This window comes from Agelaius tricolor, unplaced genomic scaffold, assembly GCF_023055355.1.
Source record: "Agelaius tricolor isolate 1412-34295 unplaced genomic scaffold, bAgeTri1.0.p SCAF_7, whole genome shotgun sequence".
NCBI lineage: Eukaryota > Metazoa > Chordata > Aves > Passeriformes > Icteridae > Agelaius > Agelaius tricolor.
In genome coordinates this window covers 20,944,989-20,970,422 of record NW_027269267.1, presented here as the reverse complement: position 1 = coordinate 20,970,422, position 25,434 = coordinate 20,944,989, and the positions used below count along the sequence as shown (strand labels likewise).

The 25,434-nt window shown below is 38.6% G+C and overlaps 1 protein-coding gene across 4 annotated transcripts in view; it reads left to right on the top strand.

Moving 5' to 3' along the window:
• The window catches only part of TBL1X (transducin beta like 1 X-linked), a 196,054-nt gene that overhangs the window by 125,001 nt on the left and 45,619 nt on the right, over positions 1-25,434 (top strand). For all 4 annotated transcript variants that reach the window (XM_071430567.1, XM_071430568.1, XM_071430569.1 and 1 more), the window contains one exon: positions 16,888-16,995. In XM_071430567.1, coding sequence (XP_071286668.1) covers positions 16,938-16,995 — 58 coding nt within the window. In that variant the 5' untranslated portion in view covers positions 16,888-16,937. The remainder of the gene's footprint in view (positions 1-16,887; positions 16,996-25,434) is intronic.

The following is a 25,434-nucleotide window of genomic DNA, read 5'->3' as shown; positions in this document are numbered from 1 at the left end:
GGTTTTTCTATTTTTCCAGATGTGTAAGAGGATTTAGTGTTGAAGAATCTGTTCTTTCTTTGTACAGGGATAGTTTGATCTTCTATCTGAATGAAGGCAAAATCTTCAGAATAGTTTTTTCACATTTAATATTAGTTATACTTCAGACCTTGTCTTGGGACTACTTATGCTGTAGTTTTTCATTTTTTTTCTTTGTAATCCATTATTTCTGGAAGTGACACAAGTGAGTATTCTGCTAAAGAAAATGGATGATTTCTTGAATGACAAAAAGGTCATTTTACGTAAGTGGTATAAGAGATGTAGTTACAGGCACCTGTTTCCCTGCTGAAAAAAATGTAACCCATTTATGCCACTTGCTGAATACAAGTCTTCATTCATGTGTGATCTAGCAGGGAAGGAGAAATTGAAGCTGGGTTTTTTTCCCAGGTTTCTTGAGTGGTTTCAAGTGAGGGAATGTAGTGTGGATGTTCCAGGAGTTGTGAAATCTTTGGAATACCGACTTAAAGAAGAAGCAATTGTGCAACTTTCCTGTTTTATAGCCTCACCTGTAATCAAAGTAAATGATCTTTCCTGAATACCATTAGAGGGTGCAATTAAACAGCAGGAATTAAATAGGAAAGCATTTCTTTGCTCTTGGAATGGAGCCTCTCTCTTCAGCTGGCAGTCTCTCCCCTCTTGCCTGTGTCTGTGACCTTTCCTTGTCATTGCAGCTTTTCTTCCATGTCCCCAGGATGCACGTCCGTGTGCTCAGCCCTGCCCATCAGCTCTCTCCCCATGCAGTTTGCCACCAATCTCCTGAATTTCAGCCCTGCAGTTCAAGCTTGGCTCAGACCTTGCCCCATGTGCAAGTTCACCCTGTCTCTCTCAGGCTCAGCTGGTTGGCTCCAGGGAGAAGCTCAGGGAATGGGTTTTGCCTTGGCAGGAGAAAAAGTGACTCCAGCAACAGGTGCCAGGAGAGGATGAACCAGTTGGTGGCCTTTGCAGCTTTAATTTTAACATTCCCATTGTGAGATCCTGGATGATGTGTCATGTCTCTGTGGTAATTTGTGTGTTATATGCTTCTGTGTCCTATGGATTAGTGAATGTAGGCATCAAGTGTAAATGGGTTACCCCTCCAGCTTCACTTCATAGGCATTTTAGCAACTGGCTTTTAAATGACTTCATATAAGCACAAAAATTAAATAGAAGTGTCTTTATAAGCAAAAAGGATCCTTACAAAAAATTAAGTAAAAATTGTAATTTCACTTTTTATAAGCTAATTGCCCCAGTTTACACCTGCTGCAACAGAGTATTTGCTTAGAAAAGTGATTATAAGAGTTGAGACATGATATTATTCTCTCACTGGTTAGCTCACATGAAGTAAAATAACTTTAAGGGCCTCATTTGATATCCATTGCATCTTAGTGACTTCATATGTCTTACAGAATTGTTTGCAAATTTAATAATATGAAGAGCTGGACCATACTTAGTGATGAAGTTACAGCAACACTGTGCATGCATTTATGGTGCTATGGGATTCATTATAACTCATTTTAAGTCAGTGATTTGTTTGTTATTACTTCTACCTCCACACTCATAGAAATATATTTGACTTCTTGTCCCCAGGCTTTTCTTTCCTCTACCTCTACTTTAATTTTATAGTAGAAAATATGCAGCTCAGTCAAGAGTTCAGTCATTGGAACATGATTGAGCACTAAGACCATCACCATGAGCATGTCAGCCACTCTCTGCCCAAATTAAGAGCTTTGTGGAAGTTCAGTGGAGAGGATGGGTGCAGCTCTGCTGGTTGCTGCTGCTGTAACCAAGACAGAACCAGGAGGAGCTGAAAGTTCAGTTAAAGCAGGCCTGGGGGGACAGGTGAGCAGCTGACATGTGGGTGAATGTTTCTGATCTTTTTTTTAGTACAACAGAAGCATTAAGAGCCATTCTTACACACTGGCATTATTAGGCAGGTGGCCTAATTTGAGCTTGAACTAGAAAGGCTGTTGTTGGTTTTGCTTTTTGAGGAACAGTAGAAATTATTTTGTTCTTGTTGCTAAGAGTTGAAATTATCAGAGAGGCTAGAGATGTGAATTTGTGAAACATGCTTTACATTTGTCTTCCCATTGTGTCACAAATGCAATGTTGTCCTTCCCTTTGGAAGGGAATGGTTGGGGCGCCTTACAGCCATAGTGGTTAATGACACATCCTGAGAGCCTCTGTGTGACACCAAAACATACATAGAAACATTTAAGATGTATTTGTTAATGTTTTAAGAGTCCTTTCAAAATACTGAACAGTAAAAAGTCATTTACGGTGACACTGTGAACTTCTGAGGTGGGAGATTCATCTCTTAATGTGAAAACTGGTATTTGATGTGCATAAAACTTACTTTTCTTAGACTATAGATTATCATGGTTGATTTTATACAAAAACCCTGTATTGTTTTATTTTGCTACACTTTATATAGCATTCCTTCCAAAAGGAATGCAAAGTTTATTACTGGCTATAAGCAGTTGTTTTTGTCAGTGAAATGTGCCTGAACTCGTGCCCTCCCCCAAAAAAGTCTTAATTGCTTGATCTGGGTGCATGATAAATGCTATATTGGAATGTCCAGGTCTTAAAATTAGAAAGCTGAGAATTTAAAAAGAGACATGCTGCAATCCTATTCTTAGTTAGATGACACAAAATAAAACCATTTAAGGTTGGTTGTTTAACAGGTCTCCATTACATTTTAGTGACCACATGTTCTAGAGAGTATTTTGCAGTTTTAATAGTCATGGAAGACTTGTGCATAGGGTAGGGCTTAAAGTGTCAGTGGCTAAAAAGGAACATTTCTTAAAGAAATACCTGCGGTGGTATTTTCCTTTTTTCCAGGCTTATTTTTCTTTTCCTAAATAGAACAAAAAGCTATTACCCAGTCAGGTAACAGTGATGTATTAGTAATGAAATATAGAAAAGGTGAAACCTCTGATTTTAAGATTTTTTTCACAAGGTTTTTGACTGGAAGGAGGATCATCTTCATCAGTGTATTTGATGTGGCAAACCTGTCTTTTGGACTTAAGGGATTGTAAGCATTCATAAACATCAGGTTTAATTGTGAGGCATTTGTATAAAAAGAAGAGAAAGGAATCAATTCTTGCATCTTTTTGAGTCTCATTGTTTCCTTTGCAGGAATTAGGGTTTAGAATATCCCTTTTGTCGAGAGCTCCAGGCCAGCACTGTACAAGTTGATAGTCAGTAAAAAACTGAAGTGATGGCTCTTCACTGATGGGTTTTGTTTGATGGCCTTTTTCTAGTTTATAGTACCAAAATATTGCTCACTGGCAGCACAGCCATGTTAGAAGTGGCATTGGCAAAAACAAGTTTTGTTCCTTTTCTGTCTTTGAATGCAGTCCCTGAGGATAAGTATACATTGAACAGTGTTTGTGTGCATGTCTTATGGTCAAAGGACTTGATTAATATTAGCAGTTTATTAAGAGTTAGAAATTTCAGCACTTTTCAAATTAAATTTGATCCAAGTAAAATATAGGTCCTTGTAAGCAAACAGGTATGCTTTTAAAGTCTGTGCTTAACTGAGAAAGAAACAAATTGGAGAAGGAAAAAAATCTTACTCTATGTTTTTTAAATTGTACTTTTCAAATTTTTTAAAATAGTTCCATAAACTAGCTAAGTCTTATAATTGAGTGCTTAGGAGAAGAACCCTTGACTCATAAAAATAATAAAAATAAGCTGTAAATAAATAGAGGTGCAGGGCTTTAAAGATCATCCAGTCTAGAACTGCAGGAATAAGTGACTGATAAAAATTAGTATGAAGGACAGCAGAGAAATTTAAAACTCAAATTTTGATTATAATATTTTCCTTCTGAAATACTTGTTGGGAAGAAGGTGTTCTCTGCTATCTGGTGAGATGAGACCCCTGAGGCTGCCATCTCAGCTGTCCTTCCTGTGGCCATGATGCCCTTTGCCCTTCCCAGGGCTTGTCACCCTTTCCCAGGCATCAGCCTGGGGCTGCTTTCCCCTGTGTAAAAAGACTCTGATCTGACAGGAGTCAGAGACAGGAGCCTTTGTCAGAGACAGCACTGCCTTCCTGAGTAGGAAGCAAAGTTAATACAAGAAAAATACTTGGATAATTGAATTGCAGCCTGTAACAAACCTGTGCAATGTGTATACAAGTAGTATTTTCAGAAGGCTTTATTTTAGTCAAATGTGCACGGATTTTCAGTGTGACAACAAAGGCTCTGCCAGGAGAGCAGCCTCTCTGCCAAGTCCCTGCTCCAAAATATAGAGGCACTGGAAGTTCTCATTGAAACACTGAAACTGTATAAATATTGGCAAAATTGGGTTTTCTCCACCTTCACTCTGAAACGACTGAACTATTTTTGCTTATGCCTTCCAGAAAAAAAAAAATGCCTGAGGCAAAGACTCACTGTGGAGCTTTACAGTCCAAATAGTTGAAATGGAGTCAAATTATAAATGATAATATAAGCTTATAATATGTCATGCTTAAATATAGGTGTTGATGTCTGCTCCTTGCATAATACTACAAAGGCCCTTGAGTTTCTCTAGAAATAAGGAGACCAATTTTATCTTCTCTTAATAAGGAAATGTAAAACATATGTAAAAAAGAGTGCTAAAGAGTAGAAAAAAATTAAAGAAAATTTTTCTTTGGACAAATGCTCATATGTAGATCAATTTTTCATTGATGCTGAAAAATATTGAAATGTATATGATTCAGCAGCCAGATACTTGCAATAAACAAGTGATTTATGAATTAAGAGGGGTTACAGATCCTTGCTGCTTTTCCTGGTCCTTTCAAGTCTCTCAATTCTTTGCTCCATAGTGGTTTTGTTTCAGCAACCTGTAACCAGGTGTAAAGTGTGCTCTCCTGGGAGCTGGAAAATGCAAGTTTGAACCCGCTAATTCTTCAGTGAATACTTTAATCTTCAGTCTCTTAAATCTGTTATACCACTTCCACTGCCACCTTTCTCCTTTTTTTTTTTCTCCTTCTCAAATAAAAGTTCTGAGTCAGTTCTCCACATCCAAAAATACAGATTGGAGCCTGGATTTGGAGCGGAAATTTGAAGCAATGAATCCCAGTCTCAGACAAGTGTCTAATCCACGTCTACAGGAAAACACATAAATCTTTGGAACAGGCACATAACTCTCCCTATGGCTTGTAGAGGGAATTTCATAGCTAACTAGGCTTTGAGAATTATGTTCCAGGAGCTGGATGACTAAAATACCCACTTGGTTACAGTATCCTTAGAAGATCTAATAAGCATGACAGTATGGAGTGTTACCCTATCTACCTTCCTGCATGTCTTTTCCAAATAAAATTTCTTTTTTCCAAATAAAATTAGTAAAGAGGACAATGAGTAAGATTGTTCCAGTTTGGAAAAATTGCTTCCCTTGATTTTTTGCTGGTATTGATGTTCATTTTAAAGTCATATGGAGGTTTTGCCTCTTTATAGCCCTGCTGTAATTTCTTTTTGTGTGAACTGGAAGACACAATCTGGGCAGGGTCTGGGAGTTGATCAAGGAAAGGATTGTCCCTGTCTGTGTGACTCCTATCAGACCACATCCATATACTGCATCTGCACTTGTCACCTGGCACAGGAAAGATGTGACAAGCTGGAGGGTGCTTGGGAGGACACAGGCCTGGACACTGGCACTGTGAGAGAGACTGGGGGACAAGGGGCAGCCTGGAGAAGGGATGGCTTTGGAGCACCTGAAGCCCCCAGCACCCACAGGGAGTCCTTGGGATGGGACAGGAGGAGCAAATTGCAACAGGTTTGGGTTTAAGGAGAAGCATTTCCCAAAGTGTTCCCATGGAGTGAGCAGAGGAGCAGGTCACCCAAGGAGTCTGGGCCATCCCTGTCTGAGGAGGGTTCTGAGCTCTGTTGAGCAGCCTGGTCTGACCTCAGCCCCTTCTTTGGGCAGGGGCTGGGACCTGAGACCTCCTGAGATCCCCTCCAGCCTGTAGGTACCCAAAATCCTACTGGTGTTCAGCAGCTTTTATCATATTTCTGTAATAGCCAGCCTATGATTGACACCTACTTCAACCATCCTGATCACCTCTAGCTTCCCTGGAGTCCTCTTTAGAGAGAGGGCCAAAAATGTAGAATCATTTTATTCTCTGATAAAGTGATTCTTGTCCGGGGATTAAAACCTTTAAAAGCTTCTCAAACTCTGTATGTATGGATTTAAGGCTTCAGTTCTCTGTATCTTGATTTTTTTAAAGCAGGGGAGCGCTTTTTTTATTTAATCTGAGCTAACTAATAGCTGTGTCATAATATATTAAAATCCATCCTGAGAAGTATTTAACTGAATTTTTTTATGAAAACCTTAGATTATGTCATGTCTGTCTCTGACTCCCAAAGGATTTTTTTAGTTCATCTTAGTTTCTAGGCTATATAGCTTTTTCTAAAAGGAGGTTAGAAAGCTTTCCTCTTAGCATTGCCTTTTAATCTGTAGACTTAGCTATTTATATTAGGGCTGTGTAGGACTTCATCATGCTGCCACCAGAAATGTGATTCTCTGTCATTCTATGGTGTTCATTCTTCACCCAAAAAAGCCAGGAAAGTCTGAAATGACAAACTCACCCCTCTTGGACTATTACAGCATGTAAAGGGGGGAGGATGGATGAAAAGGCATATAATATATGTGAAAGTGTTGTACAGTTTGGATTATATTACTGGATACACTGTGTGTGAATTTTACTTAACTGTTTAAATCTGGTTATAGAACATAGAAAAGTTAAAAGAAAGATAAATCAGTGTCTGAAATTGGTGATTGAGGTAGGTTTTAATAGACAGAAATTTCTCCCTCTTAATTCTTTGAATTGATTTTTAATGGGAAGTTTCTCTGTATTTAGCAATGTGAATGCAGAATAACAACCTAGAAACAAGCTTTTTACTTTAGTGATTGCTTAGAAGTTTCTACAGGCATCCTTTAAATGCAAATTATTTCCTCCATCCATCTTCCTTCCCTCTTCACCTTCCAACAAGGAAAATAGTCCTATAACTTCCATAAGATTGAGACATTTAAAAGCCCTTCTCCAGAGCTCAAACCAATATAAGCTGTATGGTTATGTTTAGAAAAACAAAATGCACACACACAAAAAAAAAAGGCTGCAACTGATTTCCGCTAAGAATGAAATCTAAATACACAGCAGTGTATATGCTGAATTTATGTATATATTTTTCTGTTCCACTGTGCCACCCTATGTAATCTTTGTCCTTGCAGCTTTTAACATTGACATTCTCTTAGGATTATTAAAGGGAAAACATGAAGTATTTATAGCCATAGTTAAAATTTTTATAAGTAGTTTATAATAGGAACTGCCATAATAAAAGTTTGAAATAGTTTCCATTATAGTTCTTTGTTTTTATATATTCTAAAATTTGAAAAATACTTCTTTTTGGGGGGGAGGGTTAAATTTTCCATGCTCTGAGTCTGAAAAGTATTTTTCCTCATGAATTTGGAGTATCATCCTTTCAGCTATTTTGGAATTATAGACAAATGGGGAAAATGCTTTTTCCCTTTGTACCGTAATAATAATAAAAATAAAGAAAATCTTCAGATACACTTTTGACAATACTACAGGGGGAACAAGGGAAGGTTGAAGTATGTGGCAAGATCTACTCCCTTTGCTTTCTGAGGGGGAAAAAAACGTTGAAAATGATGGAAAAATAACATCAAACTCTTTCCAGTAACATCTGCTGAGCTTATTAGCAGAAACTAATAAAAACACACCCCCTTAATGACATCTCTGCACATTCCCTTTGCCTGAGGCCATCCAGACATGAGCTAGCTGAGCTGCTGCAGCTCCCTGCTGCTCTCTAGACCTTGGTGGCTCTCTCTTACTGGGCAGATCCCAGATTGTGAGGTCAGGGATGTGCCCATCTCCACGTCCTACATGTGATGGACAACACTGGTCCTTCTCCTGTCCTTTACTTCTAGGAACCTGCAGCTGTGTGGGGCCAGCCTGCATGGCTAGAAAGCTGTAGGTTGGTTAGCCTAGCACAGATATGTGGTGGTTCATCTCAATAGAGCTTTGCTAAGTCCAAGAGAAAACTTTATCATGCAAGTTAGCAGTGTTGTCATGAGACAGTAGTACCAGAATGGTTTTCACTCTTAGCTTCTCTTCAACTGTACTTGAGTCAGGCTTAGTCCTGAAAGATACTGAGCCAGGATGAAATTCATATAGGCATGGAATTGAAACAGGTTTTACTGGGTATCTGGGTCCTGTAGAGGATGTAGCACACAAACCTGCAGGTATGTGGATGAACAGACCCTCCTGCATGGTGACAGTGCTTTGTCTGTGCTGCCACTTGCCTGGAGAGCTGTGGGGTTGCCTCACTGCTGTGGGACAAAGGGACAAGGTGCAGGACCAAGTCTCAAAGCCCTTTGCACTCACTCCTCTGTGTGCCACGTCCATGGTCTGGCAGTGCTCAAGGCACCTGTCTGTAGCATGTTGGGTACTGGAAGCACCTACCACTGGGCACTGACACTACTGCAGCCAGTGAGGTGGTGGTGGTCTGGGTTTTGTAACGAGAATTTACCCTCAGGGTGGTGTAGGAAACAGTTTGTGTAAGGAACATGGTAAAAAACCACCCATGGATGTTTTATCCTTACCTCACTCTTCAAAAATAAGGTGCACAATAAAGACAGCCCAGTTCTGCAGTGGAGCACTCAGATGTGTTTGGAGAAATCAGGATTTTGACCCCAGCTACCAGTTGTACCATTTTTAGCAGTAAAGATAAAAATCAGAAATAATCAAAAAAGCCTTATTCAGATATTCTGTCTTTTGGACAAATCCTTCAGACTGTCTCTCATTTATCCTTCCAGGCACATCACTCTTCTGTTCCTTGCCCTGCAACTGTCTCATTTAAAATGGGTGCCATGGCTGGTAATCCCCACTGCTCATATGGCAGGTGGCTGAGCCTTTTGGAGGTTTCTGGGAGCTCTTTTTGTGTCCCAGCAACTCAGTGTCTCCTCAAAGCCAGTGTTTCCTCTACTAGACCATGGCCTGTCTCATCACAGTTGATGCCTGCCAGTGCCCATTCTTACAGACCAGCTTGGAACTCAAGATACTTCACATTTCTTTTAGTGTGTATTTACTGTTAAGTGACAGCTGCAAAAGAAACTGCACTTTGTTCTAGCTTTTTGGGGAATGTTCATTCTAAAAGTTCAGCTGTATTATTTTACTCACATCTGAATCAGGTACAGCCATTTCTGGTAGGAACTCATGCCATCACATTCATTTCACCTCAAAACTCTGAATGTGGAGTAAAGATGAGAAATTTAAATGCTAATGTTTTGGTTTTTTCGAGGTTTTACTGAAAATTCAGGTACATTAAGTGAAAAGTTAAATTTGAGGTAATATATTTGCCCTCTCACCAAAATTAAAGAAAATGGGTTATCTTTGGAGAAATTGTGCCATCTCTTTAAAGTTGCAATCTTCCTTAATGTTTTTGAACATGTAGCAGTACTTGTAAGATTTAAAGAACATTTTTGTTGTATGACATGCATGGAAACGCACACAGACCATCAGTTACTACACCATCAGACAATTGTGCATTTTGGCCTAATTGGTTTGAAATGAGTGGACACATACCATTGTCCCTGGGTTGGTCCTAATTGCAATTTTGTGCTCATGTAAGGAAGAAAATCCTTGGTTCTGTTTAGTGGCAGCATTCCCAATTGACTTCAGTTGTTCCAAGACTGATGAGGTATCTTGGTTCTCAGACTAAATCCAATCATGTGTTTTGATTTCTCAAGCCTCTGTAATTCCTTCTTTTATTATTTGAAAACAATTATTTTCATTTCATTTGCAAGCTCTAGGTCTACTGTCAACCATTGCTTTCCCATTTGTCTTTCTGTGGCTTTCCAGAGCTTTCCATATAATATACTCATGTAAATAACATTTCTGTTTTTTAAAAAAATTGAAGGTGCCTCATCTTAGAACAAAGTTATGAAAGAGGTGAAACACAATTGCACTAATTAGGAAGAGCGATTGTGGTTTTTTTCCTTTTTTTCCCCTTAGCAAGGAGACAAAAAGGAAAAATCAATACTGGAAAACCCATTTCATTTTGCAGCAAAGGCAGTTGGAAAAGATCCACTTGAACTCTTAGAACTGAAATGCTGGAAGCTGATGTAATTAAGCAAACCAGCTGAGAACTGAAAAACAACCTGATGAAACTAAGGGATTATAACTATGAAAGATCTGATGCACTGTTCAGAACCTTTTGATAGAAGAAGTAAAGTTTGCTGGGAATTTGGTGATTAAAGGCTTATCTTCTGTTGATGATTAGTTATTTTGCTGTGGGAATTGTTGATTAATTGAAAAATGTTTGAATAGCACTTACAAATTGTTGGAATATCTCTTGTTGCCCTTTCTTTAAATAAATAGATTTGGATTTGGTTCCAAATGGCTCTTCAGTTTGAAAGTAATTTATAATTTATTGAAAAGTAGTATTCATGCAGAAATAAAGTTTCTGCAGTTATGTCCACCAAAGTGTTTAACCAGCCAAATGATTTTTATAAATAACTTTGTGATACTTTTTCCCCTTAATTTTATTTTTGATAGTTTACTGGATGATGTGTTATTTTGTTAACATTTTTTCCTGGACAGGACAAGCATTTTGATAATTCATTGCAGATTTTTAAAAAAAGAAATACAGTAGGAACAGTTACTATTCAAAAAAAGATTAATCTGTTCAAAGACAACTCTTTTTAGATGTTGCATAGTAAATCAACCTTCTCCCTGAACAACATTTTGATTTTATTGAAATGCAAGCCTTATTTTTGCCAGGTTTGCCCATACAGCATTTAATCCATCAAGAGTGACCTCTTGAAGACAGAATTGCAGGTTAATTGATCACTAGCACATGTCTGTAGAAGGTATTCCTCCTTTTTCTCTGATTGGCACCAGATTTGGAACACTGATATGGTTGAGCTCACTGGCTAATAGAATGAGATACCCTAATGTGTCAGGACCCAAGGTAGAGTTTTATTATATCCATGCCAACTTTTTCTGAAGCTCTCAGGTACAGATTTAGTGGTTGCAACTTTTCATCTGAGTGTGATCTTACAGGCAGCAGTGAGGACAGGAATGAGCTGTGGCTCCCTGCGTTTGTTTTGGTTTAGTGTGGTCTTTTAAAAATCAACAGAAGGTCACTGTAAATAAATAGACTTAAAACCAAAATAAGAGCCAGGCTTAACATTTGGCAGTGCAGGATTTTTGACAAGCCTATTGCTTTCTGCCTTTGAGGTCCCTGTCCTTACTGATGTGCTATAAACATGAGTGAGAGACATCTAAGTGAGACAGTGCGTACTGCACAATTCAATAACCATTCCCAAAGGAAATCACTCTGTTCTGGGGAATCTAAGCTTTTGTTTTCCCCAAAATAACAAATATCTACTGCTCTTGTAAATAAAGCTTCAAAATATTAACAGTATAACTGATTCAAAGACATGTATGAGCATCTGTAATAAGTGTGGTACAATAGATCTGAAATATTTGAATCACCTCATTTTTGTCACTGTATGGTTTGAGTGACATGTAGTTATCATTTACAGAGTGAAGATAGTTAACACGTTTGTGTCCTCATTAAGAAAGGCCAGGGAGATACTGTGCAGCTCTTGTTGGGAGCCCATCCTGATTTGCTTTCTTAAGTGCAAGGTCTCTAGAATGGGCAGCTGTTTATATTTACAGTTGATGGTTTTGAAGCAAGGTCTCTTGATCAAGCCTTGTAAGGAGGAATCACAAAGTCATGCTTGCTCAAGCTGCATTTTGAACAGGGTTCACTGTTAATTTGGTCACTGATAGTGGAGTTAGGAAGAATCATTCTTCTGTGCTTTATATCTTGTAATTAGAAGGAGTGTGATGGTCTCAATTCCATTGTCAGGATACTCGTGAAGAAAAGATGTTTTGCTCTTTAGATTCACAAAATGGCAGGAGAGACTGTGAGGGGAGAAGAAGCAGAGTTTGCTCCTTTCCTCTCCCAGAAGTTTGGTTTGGCATTTTGAGAAAGCAGCATGCTGGAGTTTCTCCACGAGAAGAGGCAGCTGTGATAAAAGCCAAGACTGAGGAATGCATTGGTGAGGGCCAAGCAGAGCTCGTTGGCCTTTGGGGAAGAGCTGCTGGCTACTGCCTCTGTTCTGGCTCCACAGTAAGACACATCCCAGAAATACAGAAGCATAGGGCTCATTGAAACTTTCTGATGAAAGTATTTTTCAACAGAAAACACAGAGATTGCCTAAATGACTCATTTTGTGAGAAGTGGCTTCTGGCTTTGGGAAATGTTTTTCATTAAGCTACGGAGCATATACAAAACAGTAACACATTGATTTGGCTGTGCTGCCACGGTGCCTTCCTAGAGTCTGTTTCAGTAATTGCATTCACATTCACATTCCCTTCTCTGAGGTGGGAGGACTATCTTAGGTCTTGAGAGATGCACTTTGGTGCACAGATCTGTCTTGGGTGAGAAAATGGGAGCATGAGTGTGTGAACTCTGGTTCCCATGCAGCAGGGCATCAAGTGGACAACGTTAAATGTTTGAATTTTCTGGAATGTTTTCATTTTTATGGAACCTCTGCTTCTTGGCTTTTTTCCTCCAAAGCAAATACACAATTTCTCTTTACACCTCCCTATCATTTTAATGATAATGTTGTCATCATTAAAATTTCAGTTGTGAGAAGACATTTTGGTCTCTGAAGGAGATAAATGAAAATTTGAGTGTTTCAGCTGGGGTTTGGAGGTGAGGAGGGCATGGGGGAGGAAGGGGATAGTGTTTATTTTACCACAATGACACAAAAAGAAATCTCTCCCAAGAAGTTGACAACTGCTCAGCACTCAGTTAAAGCAGACTGGAGCTTGCAGAATTTTTGAAGGTGTAAGATGAGAGCCAGACCAGCCATCTGATAAATTTCTGTTAGCAGGGCTGGGTGCACAAATGGGAAGTGCCCAAGTTCCTATTTAAGTTTCAGGTTTAGGTTTTAGTTTAGGTGTTTTCCCTAAATGTCTGACCTGTTTCTGCCTTCCTGAGGGGAAGGTTGACTGGTAATTCCCAGTCTCTATGGATGGCATGCTGGTTCAAGTAGCAAATGTAAATTCATTTCCCAGAATAACCTTGGCTGTCCACCGCCCCGGGGTTGGCCTGGAGGGCAGGACATGGCCCTGGGGGACCCAGTGACCATCACTTGGAAAAGAGGCAGAGGAGTTGAGTCTTCAGAGGCTATTTCAAAGTTGAAAAGATCATTTTCCCTTCATTCTTCAGCCAGATCTCCCTTATTTATGGCAACAGTGCTAAAATATGCCTGGCAAAGGAAGAGCAATCCTTTTGAGTAAGGGGATGATGGGATGTGAATAAACAATTCTAAGCTGCCCTGGCTATCACTGTGCTGAACCATGGCTATACATGAGGCTGCCTTCTCCAGCCACTTGTGTGGCCCATTAGCAGGATTCCCAGTGCTCCAGGAAGGTTTAATTTGGGAGCAGTGGTGGGGGGTGCTCAGAGCCGGGTCAGGTGCTGTGGTTACTCTGGAAGCAGGCTGGCCTGGCTGCCCGAGCACAGGCAGAGGGAGGCGTGCTGCAGTTCCAGCTCCACTGGAGTCAGCTCTGTACCAGGTGAACCTTTTGGTTCAGCAAAAGACAAGCAGCCCTAGAAACACAATGGTGGTGTTTGAGGTAATATCCCAGATTTTAAACCCTATATGGGAAGCATTCCTGCTACATTTAATTTTGAACGTTCTTGACAACCCATCCATCCGCTGATAGGGTTTGTATGTTTTGCATGCATTATGCTTTGGGAAGTGTTAATTGGCTCAGGTCACATTTTGGGGCATTCTTAAATACCTACAGGATCACAAGCCAAATTTTTAGATGTTGAAGTAAATAGAACTTCCCATTATGTGTAATTGGCTGCAGGAGAAAGTGTTTCAAGTAAAGAAGGTTCAAACACGTTTGAATGCTTTTTGTTAATCCTCTTGACATTTTGAAGAATTAAGATGTTATTGCTGGTTTAAATGTGAAATGTCTCCAAAGGCACATCAGTATTGCTTATAAACTGCACTTCATTTCTTTTAAAAAACAATTAATCTAGGTAATACCAGTTGTCAGTAACAAAAGGAGGCCATCAATTAGCAGAAATAAATCAATCACAGTGGTGACTGAAAGTTTCTGTGATTTGCTACAGAAGTTTACATTTCTACATTTAAAAAATATATTGAGGGAGAGGCTAGTTGTTTGTTCCTTATGAGTTAGTCTTGGAGATACACAAAACATAAGGATTTTCCTCTCCTCCCCAACATGTCTTTTTTAGCTAGTTTTATTTGTACTGTTGATTTGCAGAGAAGAAGGGAATTAAAAAGAGCATTAATGAAATTGAGTGTGGTCAGCCAGATTTCTAATTAATAGATTTCTCTGGGTAAAAGGCAAAATCTGTGTCTTGCTTTGGATGGGTAAAAGCTTTACAGTTGTGTTTCTGATTGTTACCCTGACATCTGTGGGAGAGAAGAAACCTTAAATATGTGAGTGGAGATCATCTGGTTATTTGTGGCATGGTAACAATGTGTGTATAAAGATATGATCTGTCACATGTGTCAAAGTATTCCTGTTGATTGACTTCAGAGAAAATGCATTGTAAATTCAACTATTACTGGGTGTACTTGGGATTCTGATACAAAGGTAGTTGCTGTAGAGGGTTTTTTTCTGGAGCTGGGAGACTATTTTGCAATCACACTGATTTTCTCTGATTTTAATTAATTTAAGAAAAATCATCTTTAGAAAAACAAACAAAACCCAGCATTCTTCCTTTCCCTTGCCTCCCCTTTCCCAAAGCAACCCTCTGTATGTGGGAAATACCATGTTAATATCTAAAATTGTCAGGATGAAGCCAGAAATGGCATTTGAAGGTTTTGATTTTTTTTTTAATAAAGTTCATCTTACCACAGAGTACGTCATTGCTGAAACTGAATTTTTGTAAGCGGTTTCATCTTTACCAACTTTCCTACCACCGAACTCTGAAGCAGCTATTTTTAAAATGCTTTTAAAAGTGGGGTGTTTTTTTTTTTTTCAACCCACAGCGATCAAATTATCTTGATTTATTACTATCATGGCCATAGCAACGATGCAGATGTATTTTTAGCACTCTGAGATGTGAAAATGGCCTTAACTGTTGCTGTGAATGTCTGTCCTGTTCTTCATTGTACAGCAATGGTTATGCAAAAAGGGTACAGGAGGTTATTAATTATTCAGGTCCAAGCCTGTTTATCTGGAAGAAGTGTGTATAAAGTTATACTGGAAGTGGTGCTTTCACTGCATGAAGTTGCCAGCTTTGGTAACTTCAGTCCTAACCACTACCTGTGCTTCCAGTCTCCTAATCGTGTGGCAGAGAAGTTTGAGCCCATTTTACAGATGAAGGATTGATGAGAAAAGAGACTGAGTGGCTTCCCAGGGCAATACGTGGCATGTGTGACAGGAATGGATGTTGGATACAGCTGAGCTGTCCTCAGCCAGAATCTTAGCAGAAAGCATTCATCCTTTCCAAAGGAGATGAAATTTTCCTTACGGAGACTGAATGATTTTCAGTACTTTGTTTCTTCTTGTTCTCCATGAAATGTAAACTGTAACAATTAAGATTCAAGTATTGAGGAAGATGTCTGCCAAATTAGCAACTATGGTTTCGTAAGAAAAACCAGCATCCAAGCTATTGATGAAATACAGCCCGGGATAATAAGAGGCTTACCAGGGTTCCAAAGACCTCCATTTACATAAATATGCAGAGACATCTGTTACAGTCATGAGTGACCTGCTGGTTTAAACCATCAGCGGGGGAAGCGTCGGTCGATCACCATCGCCTGCAGTAGCAGGTGCTGCTTTAGGCAGCAGGAATTACTGAGGAGGTTTTCGATGAACAAAGCCGACCTTTCCACTTGCCAAGAAGAGACAAACGGGAAACCAAAACACCTGGCACACGCCTACGGTCTTGCACTTGTAGCGCGCGGTGAGAGCCGCGCGTGCCAAAGCTGTGTGTGATCACTCACTCACAGGTATGGTGTGGCGGACACAGCTGCAGAGTTTATGTCTGAGGAGTACTTAGGTCTTTTAAAACCAAACTGCTCAAGTCAGATTCCCAAACAGGAGTGAATCATCAAGATTTAATGGAAAACGTTCAAAACAAATTCATCATCTAAACCCCGTGTTTTTATTACCAGAGTATATGCCCAAAATAGTAATGTAAAATCGTCATCCTCAAGGTTGCAATTACTTAAATGAAAAATTGGAGTTTAATTCTTGCTCAACATAAATGAACAGAGACATTATAATATTACAGCCTTATATAATGCAAGGATATTTGTCTTCCTTGTTGGCTCAAGGTATATATGGTATTCTCTCTCTTTCTCTTCCCCTCCGGCCCCATTCATTGTATTACACAGTTTTGTAAGGAAAGAATCTGTCTTCAGTGGATTAACAACTGGACAAAAAGCTGGATTACAAATTCAGAGCTGCAGAAATATTATAATTTGGTGTGTTATATATGACTGTAATTGCCAGCAATTCTGAAAACTCTCACACAGTAAAGAGGAGTCTCCAATGAACATGTAGGAAAGCCACACAAGTAAAGGAGTTGACATTAGAAAAGTCTTCCAATATTTAAAATGCTCCCTCTGACTCTCTCATGTATGTTAAATGCTACTTCTGAATTGTACCTGGAGGTGCAGTACAGCCTGAGTACTTGATTCCCATTACTTAATGGATGCCTCACATGGGGATGTTACAGCTCTAATAACTGTATGATATCTTTAAATACCTTAACAATTCCCACCTCTGTTTTGATAACACATTTCATAGTAAATTAAGATAAAACAAAACCTGTTCTTTTCTCTCCCTCTGAACAGAGCGTGGATCACACTTCTCGTAAACCTCATCATAGTGAGGTTGGGCTAAGATGAGCATAACCAGTGACGAAGTGAATTTCTTGGTGTATCGCTATCTCCAGGAATCGGGTAAATTCTTGGTCTTTCTTCATAACTTCTGGTCATAAATGAAATGGGGAAATTGCCTTTTTGCATGATGTTGCTCTAGGGATGTTGCCTTGAGTCTTTCAGACTGATAGACTAAATATTTCTTGCACAAACCCCTGTTTCTTTGAAATCGTGGTCTAGAATACAATAAAAGTGCAAACATGCAGAGGTACAAAATACTGCAGTTTGGCAAAACAAGAAGTAAATAACATTATGTTAACAAATGCTTTGGTAGTGATATCATGTCAGCCAAAGTAATTTTTGGCAGCACAGGCAAAAAGCACATGTGTCTTGTATATTTTTTTTCTTAAATACTTGAAAGTGGGTTTATGTGGGCTCTAAAGAGAAATTTGGGTGCAAGTTTCTGATGTTTCAGACCATTCTTCGGGTAATTATGTATGCAAACTGAGCTGCACCAGTGTCATCATGGCTCTGTCTCCATACCACTTCCACCTCTAGCTGTTTTCATATAGGAAAATACCACAGGGCTTCAAAATCTTAAAAAAAAAGAAAGTTATATTTTGTGTTTATTTTATATATGTAGTCTTCTTTCCATTCTTTGACTGCAAGAAGTAGAAAGTCTCTTAGCTAATGGAAAACATTCTCTTACTGTAGAGATCATAGGGGAGCTGAGAAACATTGACAAAGGATTTGTAACCAGCATCACCAACATTTTACTTGGTACTGACCCTCTGTTTTGTGTTGGTAAAAGTAGAATTGACTAAAAATATTTCGTGTTTCACATGCTGAAGCAAACAGACAAACAAATCTGTGGAAAATAGATGTCATCCTGTCAGAAGATTTGAAGCCAGTTTTAGAATAAGCCCTCAAGACCCAAGAGATGGCTTGTACCAAGAACCAGAGTCCCAGCAGGTAGAAGGTACTGCCTTAGCCTGCTTCCCTTGGTCACTATAACTGGTACTCATTAGATGCATTATTTTGACTTGTTTCTTCCATTTGCAAGACTATTTCAATCCCAGGAAACTGTATCCCTATGCAAAGAATCTCCATTTAAATGAAGAAGGTTTATTGTACTTCTGCATGATTTGGTTTTTTGAAACAGTTCTTTGGGACTTTCCATAGTTGGACTGTGTTAGCTGTTGTCTCGCACTCTCTAATAATGGAGCTTATAAAAAGTTGTCTACATCTGGTGTGCAAACAGATGAAAGAAAAAGAGGAAGTAACAAAACTAAAATTTCGTCCAGACAAACTTTACTTTGAAAAACAAGCCATTGTGTACAGCACTAAGAGCTCTTAGACATTATAGCAATGCACCAATGGATGTAATCAAAAATAAAGAATCCTGGAGTTACTTTACATTGTTATGTTTGGGTTGTAGGAAATTCTGCATAACGGTGTATTAATGCAGTAGCATTTCCTGATGTGGAAAAAACCCAGCCTTTTTTATCCCTCTTGATACATCAGGAGGTGAGTTAGTGTTGTGTAGTGATTCAGGAGGCTTTACAAGTCAATCAAGAATGATGGGATCAGCCAAATGTGAGGGAAAAGTTACTCTAGGTAACATCTCCCACAAGCAAGCACTCACTTTTGCCATTTTACAGAGAACTTAACATGCAAATTGCTATGTTAATGGCAAGTTGTACTGCTCTTACATTCTTATCTAGAGGGTCAAAAATTTTTATTATTTGATCCACACATACTGAAGACATACACAAAAACATCATATTTCCATTGTTCTGTGTATTTTATACACCGAGTGGAAATTGAGGTTAAATATTTGAAGAAATATTCCATTATGCTTCAATCTGAGCATGGTGAAAATCTAAGTGCTAGATATGGATGTAGTAGATACACCTGGCGGTTTGTTAGGAATTCCATTCAGCAAACTAGAACTGTAACCAGTGATGAATCTGTTAAAAAGCTTCTTACATTAGGTTTGAACCTTTTTTACTGCTGTCATCATTTTTTTCCAAAAGGTTTTTATATCTGTATTTTCAGATGAAGTAAGGCAATAAGACAGAAACTGTTATTCAGCATTTTGGCTTTCCACCGGTGACTCTAAATGCCAGAAGACACAACAGCAAATGAAAGATATTTACTCCACAGCTTCAGAAATAATGCAGGCCAGATTTAAAGGGCTAGTGTTTAAATACAGTCTGAGTTCAAACCCCTACAGTTTAAGGAGTTTGCCAAAAGCAGGGTTATTACACTGATTATTTGTTAACATTAGCTGAACCCAAAGCTTCTAAAAATTTTATCAGACACAGCCATGAATGTTGCTTACAATACCACACAAAAGTTCAATTCTTTTTTTTCAAGTATCTGAAAAAAATCTGATAATGTACAACTTCCAGGCTTTTCCATAAAATCTAGGCAAATGATGGGAGGAAGAGAGGAATAACAAAGGAGAAAAAAAAAAAAAAAAAAAGACAAAATGTCCCTATACTATTTCATATATTTTGCATCTGCGAACAGGAGATGCAGGAAGTACAGGAACACTTGAGATCCTTTGAAGCATTGTAGCAAAGATGCTGAAGGAGGCTCTACAGTTCATTATGAAAATGCTGGCAGGTGATTCTAGTAGGAGTTCAGCTCTTGTAAACTTGAAGCTAGAAGTGAAATTCAGTAACTATATATTTCCTCCTTAATTTTCTGTCAGATCAGAAGCCTTGCACAGGAGAGTATTAATAGAGTTGAACTGTCTAAACCATTATTGTTGCTTTTTAACAAATCTAGGCATACTGAGGAGAGTTTCAGTGAACTGGAAAAAGCAAATGTTGTGCCAGAATTTTTAAAGGTTAAATAAGATGATCCAGGTAACTATAGGTCAAGGATAATCATTGAAATGCTGAGATTAAATATCTCCAACAAATCTGAAGAGATGACATCATGCCAAATGCCAGCCAGCAAGTTTTTATGGATAATAGATCTTGTCAAACATACTTGATACTGCTTTTTTCCAAGATCAGAAATGAAATTGACAGAGATAGCTGTGCTGACATTAATACACTTGGATTACTTTATGACATTTATTTAGTCTTGTTGACACGGTGGTTAAAACCAAAATGAAATAACAGTGAGTAAAATCAGTGTAGTCCAGAGTAACCAAATGGATTAAAAATGGGATAAGAGAAACATCTTGAAAAGTGATTATAGCTGGGGAGTATTCATCTCAAGGGTTACTTCTAGTGGGAACTCACAGGAATCTCTTCTTGGCATAATGCTGTTCATCAGCTTTATTGGTTACCTGGAAGGAAATATAAAATGATTACCAAGTACATCTGCAGATGGAATGAAATAGTAAGTTGTGGCATTTGGTGAGTTATTCTGACTGATAATGAGGTTTAACAGAAAAAAGTACAGCCGGGGAGACTGCTTTGAGTTGCCTGCTGCTGGAGGAGCAGGCTGGAAAGGATGGTCCAGGGGCAGTGGAGTCAAATCTCTGCCTTACAAGACAGGACAGGGACAAGTTAAGGCTCTAAATGTTTAGCTGTATTAAAATAATTTAAATAAGTAAGTAAACAGTTGCCTCTTCTCACAGGTGACTGTCTCAGTGCTTATCTATGCCCAGAAAATCAAAGCAGTCTATCATAATTTCCATTTATGCTCCGTGCCTTAATGCCATAGGAAGTTCACCATGAAGGTGACTAGGTGTTAAGCACTTCCACAGTAGGACCATGAATGCCCCTTTCTTGAGATACAAAAGAACAAGTGTTTATTTTCAGTTCAAGGTTATCTCTTCCTATCCAAAGTCAAGTATTGCAGTGTCTAGTTTTCTCCTTTTTTATTACAAACTTCCTTGGTGCAGTTTAAAGGGGTCATTCTTGAAAGTACTGAGGCCTTTCAACCATTGTTTATCTCAGGAGTCAAACTTCTTAAAGTCAGGTTATGTTTATTTGTAGGTGTCTTGATACAAAATCTACCTTTAAATGAAATGTTGGCCCCAGTTAGGCAGATCTATCTTAGAGTGTACAACCAGTGTGGAAATAGGAGCACACAAAACACCACTCCTGTGGTGGATGCAGTTAGATAACAAAGCCAGGTCCATTGATGAAAGTGAAACAAGCTATACCAAAGTATAGCCACAGTTCTGGCATCCAAATTACATTAATTACAATTAATAGTAGATAATATTAAGACTAACATAATATTCATATAATAATATTAGTTGTATTAACTTTGAACCTCTTTAAACACCTGAGAAGCATGCTTTTGCTAGCAGGCATCTTCATTACTGACATAGACTTTCTATGGGGTTTCTTCAGTTTTTCCAAAAAAAAAGTACACAATTCATAATGTAGAGTTTTCCTGTTCTGGTTTTTTTTTCCAAAAGAGAATCAGATAATTATTTGTCTTTTGGAATGAAAGAGCAGTACAGTGCAATGAGGAGTGATAAGGATCCCAAGGAAATTTCTAAGAGTTGAGGGAGGATGGCAAAACCAAAGGGAAATCAAATGTCTCACATACTTTCTCATCTAAAATGTGTTGCTGTCTGTTGTGAGTGCAAATCCTATCTGTCCAAATGCTACAATAAATTACCTTCCCCACCCAGCCCTACCAAACAAGTCCATTCAGTTATGAAAGCTTTTCAAATGGAGTATTTTTGATGCATTGATCACTTAACAGTGTTCCTTTTCTAGCATTTATATGCATGATGCAGTCTGGAATTCTTGTCTGAAAATCAGGTCCCCAGTTGCCTGTGGCTTACACTGTTCTCTAGCAGAACATTTACTGTGACAAATGTCTTGCAATGACTGCTTAGAGTTAAGATTGTGTAAGCTTCCATTTTCACTCACATTTTTACTTTTTGATTTGAATTTTTCCATGTTTTATGACACATCCTTGATAACTGTTCCCCAGTGTATAATCTGCACCATGTACAATCTGTACCACATCTAAGACAATAAAAACAGTAGCTAGATGCTTTTGCTAAAAAAGATGTCAATGACATTTTTAGATGCTGACTTGGGACAATTTACCATTTTACTTTGGAATTTTCATTTGTTTTCTTTCCAAGCATAAAAATGAAGACAGCTAATAAAAAAGATTTTTCCCCCTCTGTTAATTCAGGATTTTAGCAGCACATTGGTCTGCCTGGTTCATAGTTGACAGATTTTCCTTTTTTTCCTAGAGAAAAAGTTTTTCTCTCAGGTTTTAAGCATCGATTCAAGGGCACAGAGCAAAGGGTTTCTGTGAATCACAAAACCCTTTGTAGTTAGGCCATGTACAAATATGGGCCTTTCCTGTTAACCACATCCAAGGCATTTTGCTGTCATTTTGCATTTGGAAATCATGAGAGAATCCAAAATGTGGATATTATGATCTTTCTGGGATTTCATCCTTGTGATGAAACTAAATACTAATATTGGAATAGTATTAAATTACTTTTTTTCCCAACGACATTTGCAATTTTATGAAAAGGAAGCAACAAAATTTGAAGGAAAACTATATTTTTTTTATTGAATAGTTTTCTTTTTCAACCTAGAAATTTTACAGAAAATGTAAATATCACAGTTTTCTTGCATAAGTTCTCAGGCAGTAGGGGATGACTGAAGATCATATTCTGTTCTTTTGAATTGGTGCCTGATGCAACAGTCTTTACTTACATAAGCCTGTGTAATTTTTCTCTGAAGTCCATACTTTGCCTACATGAGGTATGTTTAGAGTATTTTTTGAACAACTGTGTATGGCACAGAGTCCCTGAGTCACAGACGAGAGACGTGCATGTTGAAAATAATTCAGATTAAGCAAAGCATAAAAGATTGGCATATATAGGTCAGCTAAATTTGCTTCAAAGCTAACTGCTTCCTTTGTGTAGGAAGACTGCTGCGAGGTAGAAGAGGAATACACAGTGAATTTTTTTTTTCTTAAATTATTAAAATTTAAACCTTGAAGAATAACTCATTAAAAGAATGAGTCACTTGGTCAATAAAGGCAATTGTCCAGTGTGGCAGTAAAAGCATTAGTGTTCACTGATGGCAGAGTCACTGGAGAGTGATTTTTCTTTTTGCCTTTTTTTTATGTTTTCTTGCAATTTGGCTCATTAGGATCGTAGGAGGGCTCAGTCTGGATAGTATCTCAGGAGATGGCAGAATCAGAGAATAGTTCAGGTTGTCAGGGGCCATTGGAGATCATCTAATCCATCTCCTCTGCTCAGAGCAGGGTTGGCTGCACCAGGTTGCCCAGGGCTGTGTCCAGTTGGGTTTTGAATATCTCCTAAGGATTGAGAGTCCACAACTTCACTGGACAGCCAGTTCCAATGCTTTTATCACCCCCACAGTAAAAAATTATTTGCTGTGTTTCAGGGGAATGTCACGTGTTTCATTTTGTGCTGATTGCCTTCTATCCCAGGGCACCACTGGAAAAAGTGTCCATCCTCTTTGCACGTCCCTCAGGTATTTTTGCACAGAGGATAAGCCATCTGTGAGCCAGCTCTTCTCCAGGCTGAGCAGCCCCAGCTCTCTCAGCCTCTCCTTGTATGGCAGATGCACCAGTCCATTGATTCTCTTTATGGTTATGGATTGTATTTCACTGGGCTCTCTCGTGGATATGGCGCTCCAGGCCTGGCTCACCAGCGCTGAGCAGAGGGTGAGGATCCCCTCCAGTGACCTTCTGGCAGTGCTTTTTGTGGGACAGCCCGGCATGCTCTTGGCTTTCTGTGCTGCAAGGGCACATGGCTGGCTCATGTTCAAGTAGTCCAACCTCCTGCTCAGCACTGGAGAGCCTCAAAGATCCTTTAAACAACCAATAGAGGAGGGTTTGCAGGGCAGCCACTGCTGTGTTCCCAGGGCTCTGCACGCAGCTGTGCTCTAAAGGCAGCGATGATGATGGGAGACCTTGTGTTTGCTGAGGGAAAAATGCATCCTTGAAATGACAGCCTGCCAGGCAAAGATAAAACACACATTTTAGTGTCGATCCAGTAGCAATCTGTGCATTATTTGTGTTGATACGTGTGTTAGCACAGTCTCTTGGGCCTGGTGTGTCCTGCCTGCAGCTCAGGGTGACTGTAGCTCACAGAGTAAGGACACTTCTGATCTTCCCTTGCACAGCTCCTTCTGTGCTGACCAGGCATTACTGGATAAACAAAGTGATGGTACATTTTTCAAGGGCATACATGAAAACTGGGTGTTTATACCTCACCCTAAAGTTTCTGTCCCTCAATTTTCCTGTTTGAAAGCAAAGTTAATACTATGAACAGTACCTCAGCAGATGTTGAATGTTTATAGTCCTAAAATGTACTGAAATCCTCTGAGTAAAAAGTATTACACAGGTGCTGGGACAATATTTAACATTATTTTTCAATTATTTCAGAGTGCTGTTTATGAATTTATGGGTGAATATATATCCCTAAAAGCAGGATGAATGAGATATTAATAGTATTTTTCAGAAACTGGTTATTAAAACTTATGCCTTTATACACTTATACTGGTGTTAAAACTCAAGGCAGGGATTCTTTCAGCTTTTCAGCTGTACAATAATGAGACTTCAGAGCAAAACAAACACTACTTTTAATTCTCATGGCTTAGCACAGACCTGATTTGTGGGCATGCAGTCCTATTTGTATGATGCATTATCCTTTTTAGGGCCAGCCTACTCAATTAAAATAAAATAACTTCATAAAATAACTTCAGGTTTGGTCCAGATCTCTGATTTATTGAAAGTTGGCTATAGAACCAGCCAAGAACCATAGAACCAAAAGTCACTAGAGTTTTCATGAATTATTTTAGATAAATAAGGCCACAGTGTTGTCCTAGGAATACAATACATGTTAAAGTTACTGTTGGATAAGAACAATTAAGAAATTTGACCCAAAAAATGGTTTGCTTTAAATTTCATAAAAGTTACCTCAGAATGAATGTTCCTATATGACATGAAACCATCTGTAACAACACATATTTCATATAATATTATATTTTTAATATATATATATAATGCCTCCAGTATAATATTTATGTAGTAAAATAGTATATTATCAAAAGGGTATATAAGGGATTTTAATAAACCATAACTTCTTTTTTTTTATATCTGTTCTACTTTTCTGTATTTCTTTTAAACTGGGAAGGTAGTGACTGTATGGTTGCAGAAACAGTGAATTTGAATTTGAAATTATACTTCATTATTTGAGAATGGATTATGCTGAAAAGACAAATCCATTTCTAAAATAAGAGTTGTATTATTATGCAGTTTCTTCTCCGCTAGTAAAGATTTATTCTCTTTGTAAACAATAAATACATTTTAAGAAAATCAGGGTCAACATTAGAAGGCAACAAGCTTTGTTGAGCTGCAGTTCCCAAAACATTTTTGTTTAAACGTAACAAAGCTACGGATCTTGGAAAGGATGAAGCTGAGCACCTGTGCAAGTCAAAACCAAATTGGACCCTTTTTTCATAGAGAAGTGAATATGTACTAGCAGTATTTGATGGTTGGCTTCACAAAATCCAGATTCTGTGATGGTGAGGA